Consider the following 12,341-nt stretch of genomic DNA (forward strand, 5'->3'; position numbering starts at 1 on the left):
CCTTGCAAATGTAAAGGGAGACTCTTTTTCTTTTTCTGTTGCACAGCTATGACGGGGTGCCTTTCCTCATGCATGACAAGACGCTACGGAGGACGACGGACGTGGAGGCCATCTTCCCAGAGCGGGCCTACACACATGCTTCCATGTTCAACTGGACAGACCTGGAGATGCTGAACGCAGGCGAATGGTTCCTCAAGGTGTGCGGCCGAGTCTGGAGGGAGGGGTGGGTCTGCGTTTCCAGCATCAGTTCACCACAAGCAGCCTTCTCCAACCTGGCGCCCTCAATTTTTTTTTTTTTAACTTTTAAAAACATAAACAAGAGGGAAAAAAGCAACACAAACAAACTGTAGACACTAACTCACAACATGTCATTTAACATTAAGGTAAAGGTAAAGGGACCCCTGACCATTAGGTCCAGTAGTGTCCGACTCTGGGGTTGCGGCGCTAATCTCACTTTACTGGCCAAGGGAGCTGGCGTACAGCTTCCGGGTCATGTGGCCAGCATGACTAAGCTGCTTCTGGCGAACCAGAGCAGCGCACGGAAACGCCGTTTACCTTCCCGCCGGAGTGGTACCTATTTATCTACTTTCACTTTGACGTGCTTTCGAACTGCTAGGTTGGCAGGAGCTGGGACCGAGCAACGGGAGCTCACCCCGTCGCAGGGATTCGAACCGCCGACCTTCTGATCAGCAAGCCCAAAGGGCTCTGTGGTTTAATCCACAGCGCCATCCGCGTCATATTAGTTCTTAAACAAAAAGAGAAGGGGAGTCAGGCTGAGCCCTGACCAAAGGCCTGCTTACTCACTAGCGAGGAAGGATAATACAGGTGAAACTCGAAAAATTAGAATATCGTGGCAAAGTCTATTTATGTAAGCAATTGTTTTCCTTAGCTACTGGAGTTTAATATATGAGATAGACTCATGACATGCAAAGCGAGATATGTCAAGCCTTTGTTTGTTATAATTGTGATGATTGTGGCGTACAGCTGATGAAAACCCCAAAGTTGAGATTTTTAATTTGAGGTTCTCGTCAGCTGTACGCCATAATCATCACAATTATAACAAATAAAGGCTTGACATATCTCGCTTTGCATGTCATGAGTCTATCTCATATATTAGTTTCACCTTTTAAGTTGAATTACTGAAAGAAACTAACCTTTCCACGATATTCTGATTTTTCGATTTCACCTGTATTTAATCATTATAGCCTCTCCTACTTCCCTCAACATTCCCACACACCTAGTCCAGTGCCCAAATGGATGCTTGTGGGAAGCCGGCAAGCTCACCACGTCCAAAATATCTGGAGGGAGCCGGAAAGTGGAAAGGCAACTCAATCCCCACAAAAAATGACTGGCAAGCGAAGTAATAAATAAGTAAAATGCAAGGGTGGAATAAATTTGGAACAAATAAATGAGATGAATTTCATTTTTAATTTCATCTGTTTGGGCAGCAAAAAAAGGCAACTGGGATTAATTGAAGGGGAAAATAAAGCCCTTGTTTACTTGTTTTCTTTATCCAATCAATCAATCAATCAATGGATGGATGGTGGTTGAAGCGTTAGGGGGGCGAGGCTCCGCTACCCAAATTGGCCTTTCCAAAAAACCAGCCTGGTTGCCTCTTTCTGCCACGATGGATGCTTTTGAGAACAGAACGAAGCGCCCCATTAATCAGCCTGAAAGACAGAGAATGATCTTGAAAATGCCCTTGCGTTTTGGAGGAAGGTTTCCTCTTCATCCCTTCTCCTCTTTCTCCTCCTCCCGCTCCTCGCTTTCAGGAAAGCTGCCATGCGAATGTAGCCTAAAAGATGGCTACCTCAAAGAAGAAGAAGAAGAAGAAGAAGAAAAATGTTGGCTTTCAAAGCGATAACTTTGAACGCTGGTCTCTCTGTTTGCTCCCCCTCCCCGCAGAACGATCCCTTCTGGACCGCCCAGTCGCTCTCCAGTTCCGACTTTGTAAAAGCCGCCAACCAGTCCGTCTGCAAGCTGGCCGAGATGCTGGAGGTGGTCAAGGGCAACGCCACCGTCCTCTTAAGCTTCCAGAGCTTGCCCCGGGATCACCCTTACTACAGCTCTTTCATCAACATCACCCTGGAAACGGTCCTCGACTCGGGCATCCCGCAGCAGGCTGTGAGTTCCACGTCACTTTTGTAGGTAGATGCTGAATAATGTTTGGGGGGGGGGGTGGCGGCTTCTGCTTCGGTCGGAGAAGCAGAAACTAGAGGCGGGCTTGGAAGAGGCTCATGGCGCAAACGAGCTTTTTTTGGGGGGGGGCTGTCGCTGTAGCTTTCCGGAGGATGAGCGAGAAACGTTCCCCGAAACCTGTCCCCCGCCCCATCCCCCGCAAAATGCACCTCACTCATTGCTGCTTGCATCCGTCCAGAGTATTGCATGGGGGGGGTGGACTAGATGTTCCTCACGGATCCCTCCTGATTCTGTGAACTTCCTTTTTGATGTGCCTTGCCTTCTCATTGGCTGCATGATCCTAGCCAATCAGGGAGCATGTAGTCATGGTGATAAAATGGTGTCTTCATTGAGGGTGAATTAAGACTTCCCTTGCCTTCCCTTGGAATGGCCTGGTTGCTGAGGATTCCTAATAATAATAATAATAATAATAATAATAATAATAATAATAATAGAATCATAGAGTTGGAAGAGACCACGAGGGCCATCTAGTCCAACCCCCTGCCAAGCAGGAAAATAATAATAATAATAATAATAACAATAATAACAATAATAATAATAATTTATTACTTATACCCCACCCATCTGGCCAGGCCTCCCTAGCCACTCTGGGCAGCTTCCAACAGAATACAGTGGTACCTCTGGTTAAGTATTTAATTCGTTCCGGAGGTCCGTTCTTAACCTGAAACTGTTCTTAACCTGAAGCACCACTTTAGCCAATGGGGCCTCCTGAAGCCAGAGCACGATTTCTGTTCTTATCCTGAAGCAAAGTTCTTAACCTGAAGTGTTATCTCTGGGTTAGCAGAGTTTGTAACCTGAAGCGTCTGTAACCTGAAGCGTATGTAACCCGAGGTACCGCTGTATTAAAAAACACAATAAAACTTCAAACATTAAAAGCTTCCCAGAACAGGGCTGACTTCAGATGTCTTCTAAAAGTCAGGTAGTTGTTTATTTCCTTGACATCTGATGGGAGGCGTTCCACAGGGTGGGCGCCACTACCAAGAAGGCCCTCTGCCTGCTTCCCTGTAACCTCACTTCTCACAGGGAGGGAACCGCCAGAAGGCCCTTGGAGCTGGACCTCCGTATCTGGGCTGAACGACGGGGGTGGAGACTTCTCGCATGAATGTTTGTGTGCATTTTTTCCACTTTTTCATGGGATGATGATGATTGTTATACCCTACCCATCTGGTTGGGTTTCCCATATCTCCCTCTCTCCAACCCCCCCTGCAGCCCCCAGCATTTTATAGAACCATAGAACTGTAGAGGTTCCCATTTGAAATCATACCGGACCCTGTTCAGCTCTGTAAACGTGCCGACAATTTTTATTCCTCTCTACCGTGAGCCAGGACTGCTTGGCATCGTTTGGAAGCTGCGGGTAGCAGCAGCTGACTCCCAGAGCTGGGGGCGGGCTCTCGTGGGGCATCTAATCCACCCTCCCTTGCTTGGTGCTGGAAATCCAGAACTAGGAAGGTTCCCCGCCTCCACCTAAGAGAGATGGCTTTCCAAGCTCTCTCTGCTTAAAGACCCCCCTCCCCCAAGAAAGCAGGGCCCGCTCTCCCACTCTCTGGGTTGCTGGTTCCATTGTCAAATCATTCCAGAGATGTTTCTTTCTCCTGCTGCCATCTCCCCTCAGCCCTCTGCTGAGCGACAGCCCTCCATCGATTATAGTGTCCCTCCTCAGCTTTTGCATATGCGAATATAATTCAAGACACAAACATTTTTGCGAAGGTCCGTTAAATGTGGGACATCTCTTCCTGATCTCTGCAAGCTGGGATATCTGGGCAGCTGGGGGGCATCTGGCTTGGAAAGTGGGTTGGGTGGTGACATTTCCATGCGTCCTGAGATCCTGGCACCGTGGTCTAAACCACTGAGCCTCTTGGGCTTGCTGATCGGAAGGTCGACAGCTCGAATCCCCGCGACGGGGTGAGCTCCCGTTGCTCTGTCCCAGCTCCTGCCAACCCAGCAGTTTGAAAGCACACAAGTGCAAGTAGATAAATAGGTACCGCTGCAGCGGGAAGGTAAACGGCGTTTCCATGCGCTGCTCTGGTTTCCGCCATGGTGTCCTGTTGCACCAGAAGCGGTTTAGTCTAAGGTTACCAGATGTCCCCGTTTCCCAGGGACAGTCCCCAGATTTACAAAGCAATCCCCTGACAAAATCCATTGAAGTTGAAAAGTGTCCCCGGATTCATTGAAAAATATCTGGCGACCTTAGTTTAGTCCTGCTGCCCACATGATCCAGAAAGCTGTCTGTGGACAAACACCTTCGGCCTGAAATCGAGATGAGTACCGCTAGTTCTGGATTTACGTACAAGCTAAACAATCTATAGTTTAGGGCCCCACTCTCTTGGGGGCCCCAAAGAAATTTAAAGGGGGGTAAACTGGATGTTCATTTCCAAAATATAAGATAAAAAACAAACAAAATAAAACCTACATACAGCAACAGTGTTTTGTGTTGTGTATGGACCTATTAGGTCCATAAATTACCACATAGCATATATTCCACACAAAAACAGTGACAATTTGTTGTTGACAAAGGACAGCTGGACATATAAAGGGCCCCATCACCTTCAGTAGCTTTGTTGTTGTTGTTCAGTCGTGTCCGACTCTTCGTGACCCCATGGAGCAGAGCACGCCAGGCACGCCTATCCTTCACTGCCTCTCGCAGTTTGGCCAAACTCATGTTAGTAGCTTCGAGAACACTGTCCAACCATCTCGTCCTCTGTCGTCCCCTTCTCCTTGTGCCCCCCATCTTTCCCAACATCAGGGTCTTTTCCAGGGAGTCTTCTCTTCTCATGAGGTGGCCAAAGTACTGGAGCCTCAACTTCAGGATCTGTCCTTCTAGTGAGCACTCAGGGCCGATTTCCTTGAGAATGGATAGGTTTGATCTTCTTGCAGTCCATGGGACTCTCAATAGTCTCTTCCAGCACCATAATTCAAAAGCATCAATTCTTCGGCGATCAGTAGCTTTGGGCCTCATCAAACCTAAATCCGGGAATACCGCAACCCCATAGAGCCAGCAGTGGTGTAGTGGTTAAGAGCGGTAGACTCGTAATCAGGTGAACCGGGTTCGTGTCTCTGCTCCTCCACATGCAGCTGCTGGGTGACCTTGGGCTAGTCACACTTCTCTGAAGTCTCTCAGCCCCACTCACCTCACAGAGGAAGGGAAAGGAGAATGTTAGCCGCTTTGAGACTCCTTCGGGTAGTGATAAAGCGGGTTATCAAATCCGAAACCCTTCTTTTCCTTCTCTTCTTCTTCTTTGACTGGACTTAACTGTCCAGGGGTCCTTTGCCTTTACCTTTTACCGAACAGCCTTTCCAGTTACGAGTGTCAGAGTTTTGTTGTTGTCGCTTTCCGCGTTCAATCCTGAAGCATCTCACACACCCACATATGGAGCAATTAGCTTGTGGGGACGGCTCCGCATTTAGTTTCCATCTGTTCTTTCTCAGAACACCGGCAGCCAGTTCCCAATTCGACGCGCGTCTTGCTCCACCAGGTCCTCGTTCCAGAAGGCTCCATCCTGTCAGCCTTTTCTCTTCATCCACCCCCAAAAATAACCTCTCGGAGGCATCGTTTGTGCTTCCAGCTTTGTGGAATGCTTTCTGTCGACGACCAGCTTCTATCGACGACGGCATCTTATTATTTTGTCACATTGCATTACACTAGGTTGACCCCGCACCTTCCCTCCAGGGAGCTCAAGGTGGTGCATGTAGATCTCCTGATTTTATCCTTACAACAACCCTGCGAGGTAGGCTAGGCAGAGATGGAGGGTGCCGGGCATCGGGCGTCCCAGTCTGCCAATTTGGAAGGGTATAGATTCAGCCAGAGAAGTGGGTCCCACAAAATTGGTGTTGGGTGCCCTGAGCCTGGTTCTGGCCGGGGAGGGTGGGGTATAAATAAAAATTAATAATAATAATAATAATAATAATAATAATAATAATAACAAAATCCCTTCACTGCCAAAGGACAGAGGAGGCGAATCCTCAGCATCTGGCTATAATTGTACAGCGAAGGCTTTAGACGCAACTTTGGACTTAAAAGAGATAATTCTTAGCAATGGGAAATAATTTCAGGTCGGAGAGAGAGAAAAAAAAATACTGTATATTCCGGCGTATAAGACTACTTTTTAATCCAGGAAAATCTTCTCAAAAGTCGGGGGTCGTCTTACACGCCGGGTGGAGAATCTGCGGTCGAGTATATCTCAAACTCTATATTTTAGCTGGGAAAGTTGGGAGTCGTCTTATACGCCCCTGTCGTCCTATACGCCGGGAAATACGGTCAATAGAGCATTTGCGCTGATCAGGAAACCACACTCAAGACGGCTGCGACCGCATACGTCATGGTACGTTTACATAACGCAGAAAGGTTTTAAGTGAAAGATTTGCACCGTGGTAACGACTGTAATTTTAAGCCGTGGTTTTGAGAAACTGATTTTGCTCCTGGAGAGAGGAGTGCACTCTTTTGAAAAGCAGTGCCAGCCTCTGAAAAGCTCTTGCAGCCTTGGCCTCTTGGTATAACGGCCACTCTTTTCTAACGGCGTCTGCTACTGGCTTCTTTCCGTTTTGTTTTCTGCCCCATCAGGTGATGTGGTTGCCCGACTCCGACCGCCGGCTGGTCCAAGAAGTTGCCCCGGGTTTCCAGCAGACCTCTGGCGTCAAGGCTGGGGCTCAGCCTTTGAGGGACGGAGGCTTCCAGAAGCTGAACCTGCGCTACACCAAAGTCACCAGGGACGATATCAGGTCTGCTGTGGGCATTCGCTCTTCCACGTGTCTTTGGTCTCGTTCTCATAAGCATCTTTATGTTTCTGGACTGTACCACTTTCGGCCTGCGGGAAGCTTTCATGACGGAAGGCTTCTCCCATATTTTTTTTAAAAAAAGAGAAACGAAAACCGACATCCTTGCTTCTAGAAAGCTAGCATGCCAGGGGAGATAATGTCTAGATTTGGCTTCTCCCTGGTGTGCTGGCTTTCTGAGGTCAGGGAAGGCTGCAATCTACATAGAATAGAATCATAGAATCATAGAATCCTAGAGTTGGAAGAGACCACAAGGGCCATCCAGTCCAACCCCCTGCCAAGCAGGAAACACCATCAAAGCATTCCTGGCAGATGGCTGTCAAGCCTCCGCTTAAAGACCTCCAAAGAAGGAGACTCCACCACACTCCTTGGCAGCAAATTCCACTGCTGAACAGCTCTCACTGTCAGGAAGTTCTTCCTAATGTTTAGGTGGAATCTTCTTTCTTGTAGTTTGAATCCATTGCCCCGTGTCCGCTTCTCTGGAGCAGCAGAAAACAACCTTTCTCCCTCCACTATATGACATCCTTTAATATATTTGAACATGGCTATCATATCACCCCTTAACCTTCTCTTCTCCAGGCTAAACATACCCAGCTCCCTAAGTTGTTCCTCATAAGGCATCGTTTCCAGGCCTTTGGCCATTTTGGTTGCCCTCCTCTGGACACGTTCCAGCTTGTCAGTATCCTTCTAGTGCCCAGAACTGGACACAGTATTCCAGGTGAGGTCTGACCACGACGGAAGGTTTCTCTCATTTTTTTTTTAAAAAAAGAGAAACGAAAACCGACACCCTTGCTTCTAGAAAGCTAGCATGCCAGGGAAGATAATGTCTAGATTTGGCTTCTCCCTGATGTGCTGGCTTTCTGAGGTCAGGGAAGGCTGCAATCTACATGAATTATGACTAGGGGTCGAATCCTAAGTGTCCCACACAGTTCATCGTCCCTCCCACCAAAATATCTAGGGAAACCAGGAGGGGGGTTTGCAACATAATGAAAACTGCAGAATAAATAAAGGCAAGATGCATTCCAGCTCTACAATTCTATGATTTTGTGGCTCCTGCCAGCTTTCCTCATTGAAGCAGATTGCAGAATTGACCTTCTTGTTAGCAGAGACGACAACTACAGCCCTGAACAGAGCTAGCGTTGGAGGGAAAGGCCTTTCGACAGGGGTGCCTAATGATGACTAAGGGCCTGCGGAGACAATTGCATGCCTGGAATGTAATGGATGGCTTTGTGAGGCTGCCTCTAATATCCTCTTTGGGCGTTTTTAGAGACAAGCTCCAAACCACTTGCCACGCTCCTTATCTCTCCGGCAGCCGCTGCTGTTACCATGGAGCCGTGAAGAAGTCCAAGGTCCCGGTTTTTATTTCAGAAATTACTTTGTGCGCAAAAAAAAACAACCAACCCAAGCCATTAATAGCCTTTGATCCGTCCGTCTTATCTTGGGACGGACGTTGGCCGGGACGCTTTCTGAGAACAATGCGTCGTTGCGGTTTCCCGATCGGGTGCACAGGCTGCAATAAAAATTTTTTTGGGGGGGGTGTAGATCGGGAGCAAGTGACGGGGTTTGTTTTGCAGCCGGATGAGAAACGGTTGCTTCTCAGCCTTGCCGTGTTTGCTTGTTGTTGTTGTTATTATTATTATTATTATTATTATTATTATTATTATTATTATTACTCAGGAGGTTGGCAGTGTGGCATTTGTGGGTGCTGCTGTGCCCCTCAAAAACCCACAGGCACACACGAGAGACGCTTTGCTCTTCCTGCTCAGATCCACCCTGCATGGGCTCAGTGCTGCATGGACTCTGTGTCTCCTGTATTGAACCCCCCTTTGAACATGCCCACATTGCGTTGCATGCTAGAATCGGATGCCCGCAGGGGCGGAGTGAGCCAATCTGCCGCCCAGGGCGGCAAACATCAAGGCACCCCTCCACGCGCGTGCGTCGTGACGTCACGACATGTGCGCAGCCTCCTGGGTGGACTGCGCATGTGTGCACATGCGCAGTGGACCCAAGACGGCAGGCGCGATTGGCCGGCGCCCCTTCCGTGCCAGTGTGGTGTAGTGGTTAAGAGCGGTAGACTCGTTATCTGGGGAACCGGGTTCGCGTCTCCACTCCTCCACATGCAGCTGCTGGGTGACCTTGGGCTAGTCACACTTCTCTGAAGTCTCTCAGCCCCACTCACCCCACAGAGTGTTTGTTGTGGGGGAGGAAGGGAAAGGAGAATGTTAGCCGCTTTGAGACTCCTTCGGGTAGTGATAAAGCGGGATATCAAATCCAAACTCTTCTTCTTCCCTTCTTCTCCTTCTTCTTCCGTGCGGTGCGGCAACCTTTAAGGCTGCAGTGCGTGAATAGCACGTTGCAGCCTTTTAAAAGTTGCCACGCAATCGATCGCGGGGGTGGGGCCTGCCCCCAGAGTGTCACCCTCCCCAGGGTACCCGGGGAGTACCCGGGGCGGACCACCCCTCCCCGCCCCCTTGCTCCGCCCCTGGACGCCCAGCCTCCCCTCCCATTCCAAACAGAAGAGAGTTGCAACGAGCTTGCCTCTGTGAGTGAGCGGGCAAAGGGCGACGTGGGTGCCATTGCTTCATCGACAGATCAGTTGACGGCGTGGGGAGGGCCTGCCTTCACCGCCGCAAATAAAACAGGAGCACATTACATGGCAAAATTGTTGCCAGACTCTACGTCTCCATAGTGGTTGGCCTCCGTCTGCCTCGAGAGAAAATGGAGTGTGCCTCCGGAGGTGAAGCCAAACCGCTGGAGAATCTGGAAAAGTACTGAAATTCCGAAAAAAACAGAATGGCTTGCCAAATTAATAGAGTGCCATAATGCGATTAAGATAACGGGGAATATTGGAGGGATCTCAAAGGACAGGTTGGAAAAGGAATGGGATGCTTTTAGGGGATATATACAAAATTATATTGAAAGACCTGAACTCCTATCAGAATGAAACAAGTTCCGTGTGAAAAATAAGTTAGAAGGAGAAAAGAAGGAATTCAAAATATTAGTACTGAAAATAATAGTATAATTAATAGTATACAAGAGAAATGATAGAAGATATTGCAGCTGAGAAGCCCAGCACTGGGAGAGGTGAGGGGTGGTGGAAGGGGGGGGGGCGGAGGTTAAGGGTGGTAGAGGGGTGAGAAGGAATGTAAAATGTTATTTATAGTCATAACCAATCATTTTCTACACAATGTATGGGGTTATGTGTGTACAGTGGTGCCTCGCAAGACGAAATTAATTCGTTCCGCAAGACTTTTCGTCTTGTGGAAATTTCGTCTTGCGAGGCACCGTTTCCCATAGGAACGCATGCATTAAAATTTAATTAATGCATTCCTATGGGAAAAAGTCCGGGGGCGCCGGTCGGAAGGGGCGCCGGCCGGCACTGGAGCCGCGCGGTGCCGCGTTTTAAGGCTGCAGCGAGCGAACTGTTCGCCCGCTGCAGCTTTAAAACGCGGCGCTGCGCCGTAGCTGAAAAGGCTTACCTTTTGGCTCCGGTAGGGAGTGGTGTTTTCCGCGTCGCATCCGCCATTTTGGATCAACTCAGACATGCGCAGTCGATCCAAAATGGTGGACGCGACGCGGAAAACACCCCTCCCCACCGGAGCCAAAAGGCAAGCCTTTTTAGCTACGGCGCGGCGCCGCGTTTTAAAGCTGCAGCGCTTGCTGCAGCCTTAAAACGCGGCGTCGCGCGGCTTCAGGCCAGCTTACAGTGGTACCTCGCCAGATGAATTCGTCTGGCGAAGCACAGCCATAGACAAATTCATCTCGCGAGTCAACTAAAAACTCGCAAAACCCTTTCGTTTTGCGAGTTTTTCGTTGTGCGAGGCATTCGTCTTGAGGGGTACCACTGTATGTATATTTGTATGTGTCTATTAGTATGTTTTAAGGGACCCAGGTGGCGCTGTGGGTTAAACCACAGAGCCTAGGGCTTGCCGATCAGAAGGTCGGCGGTTCGAATCCCCGCGACAGGGTGAGCTCCCGTTGCTCTGTCCTGCCCACCTAGCAGTTCGAAAGCACGTCAAAGTGCAAGTAGATAAATAGGTACCGCTCCGGCGGGAAGGTAAACGGCGTTTCTGTGCACTCTGGTTTCTGTCACGGTGTCCCGTTGCGGCAGAATCGGTTTAGTCCTGCTGGCCACATGACCCGGAAAGCTGCCTGCGGACAAACGGCCTAAAAGCGAGATGAGCGCCGCAACCCCACAGTCACCTTTGACTGGACTTAACCATCCAGGGGTCCTTTACCTTTTACCTTCACCTGCCTCCTTCCCAAAGCTGGAGAAGCGCTTACCAGACTTTGGAAAGGTGCCACCTCAGCCAGTGCGGGCGAGCCAATGCTGTTGCCTTAACACGGCCTCTGTTCTCCGAAGTGGTTCTCTGACAGCAGAATCCGGGACCAGACAGGACCCAGCGTCCCAACGAGATCCAGCAAATGCCATTTTGAGGTTCTTCTGCGCATTTTAAGGCCTCTCCTTCTCCTGATCTGCTCTCTTGACAGGGAATACGCGGCGGCGAACTTGAGCGTCAATCTGTACGTCGTGAACGAGCCTTGGCTTTACTCTGTCCTGTGGTGCTCCGGGGTCCAGTCCGTCACCTCCGACAACTCTCGCGTCCTCAGTAAGCTGCGTTCCCCCGTCTGGATGATGGTAAGCAGGGTTTTGGCTTTCCGTCCATTCGTTTCCAGGGGTATGAACGTCAGGAGGAGGAGAAGCCTGCTGGAACAGGCCTGCCATGTTGCGGGCATCCAAGGGAGCGGATTGCTGCGAGGTCTAGGACAGATAAAAGAAAGCCCTTCTTCACAGAGTTAAACGGTGGAACTCCTTGCCACAGGAGGCAGGGATGGCTATCAACTTGGGTGGCTTTGAAAGAGGAGCAGACAAATTCATGACAGAGGAAATAATAATAATTATAATAATATGAATATGAATAAATAAATATTTATTTATACCCCGCCAATCTGGCTGGGTTTCCCCAGCCACTCTGGGTCGCTTCCAACAAGAGATTAAGAATGCATTAATACATCAGTCATTACAAACTTCCCTAAACAGGGCTGCCTTCAGATGTCTTCTAAAGGTCGGGTAGTTGTTTGATTCTTTGACGTCTGATGGGAGGGCGTTCCACAGGGCTGGTGCCACCACCAAGAAGGCCCTATGCCTGGTTCCCTGTAGCCTCACTTCTTGCAGGGAGGGAACCGCCATGAGGCCCTCGGAGCTGGACCTCAGTGTCCGGGCTGAACGATGGGGGTGGAAACACTGGACCAAGGCCGTTTAGGGCTTTCAAGATCAACACCAACACTTTGAATTGTGCTCGGAAACGTACTGGGAGCCAATGCAGGTCTTTCAGGATGGGTGATAATATGGTCTCGGCGGCTGCTCCTAG

The 12,341-nt window shown here is 49.4% G+C and overlaps 1 protein-coding gene across 1 annotated transcript in view; it reads left to right on the forward strand.

Moving 5' to 3' along the window:
- GDPD5 (glycerophosphodiester phosphodiesterase domain containing 5) overlaps positions 1–12,341 on the forward strand; it is a 152,324-nt gene that overhangs the window by 127,318 nt on the left and 12,665 nt on the right. The window contains exons 10-13 of the mRNA XM_033145979.1: positions 47–197; positions 1,906–2,124; positions 6,758–6,915; positions 11,461–11,608. Of these exons, the coding sequence (XP_033001870.1) occupies positions 47–197; positions 1,906–2,124; positions 6,758–6,915; positions 11,461–11,608 (676 nt within the window). The remainder of the gene's footprint in view (positions 1–46; positions 198–1,905; positions 2,125–6,757; positions 6,916–11,460; positions 11,609–12,341) is intronic.

Source organism: Lacerta agilis, chromosome 4, assembly GCF_009819535.1.
Source record: "Lacerta agilis isolate rLacAgi1 chromosome 4, rLacAgi1.pri, whole genome shotgun sequence".
NCBI classification, from domain to species: Eukaryota; Metazoa; Chordata; class Lepidosauria; order Squamata; family Lacertidae; genus Lacerta; species Lacerta agilis.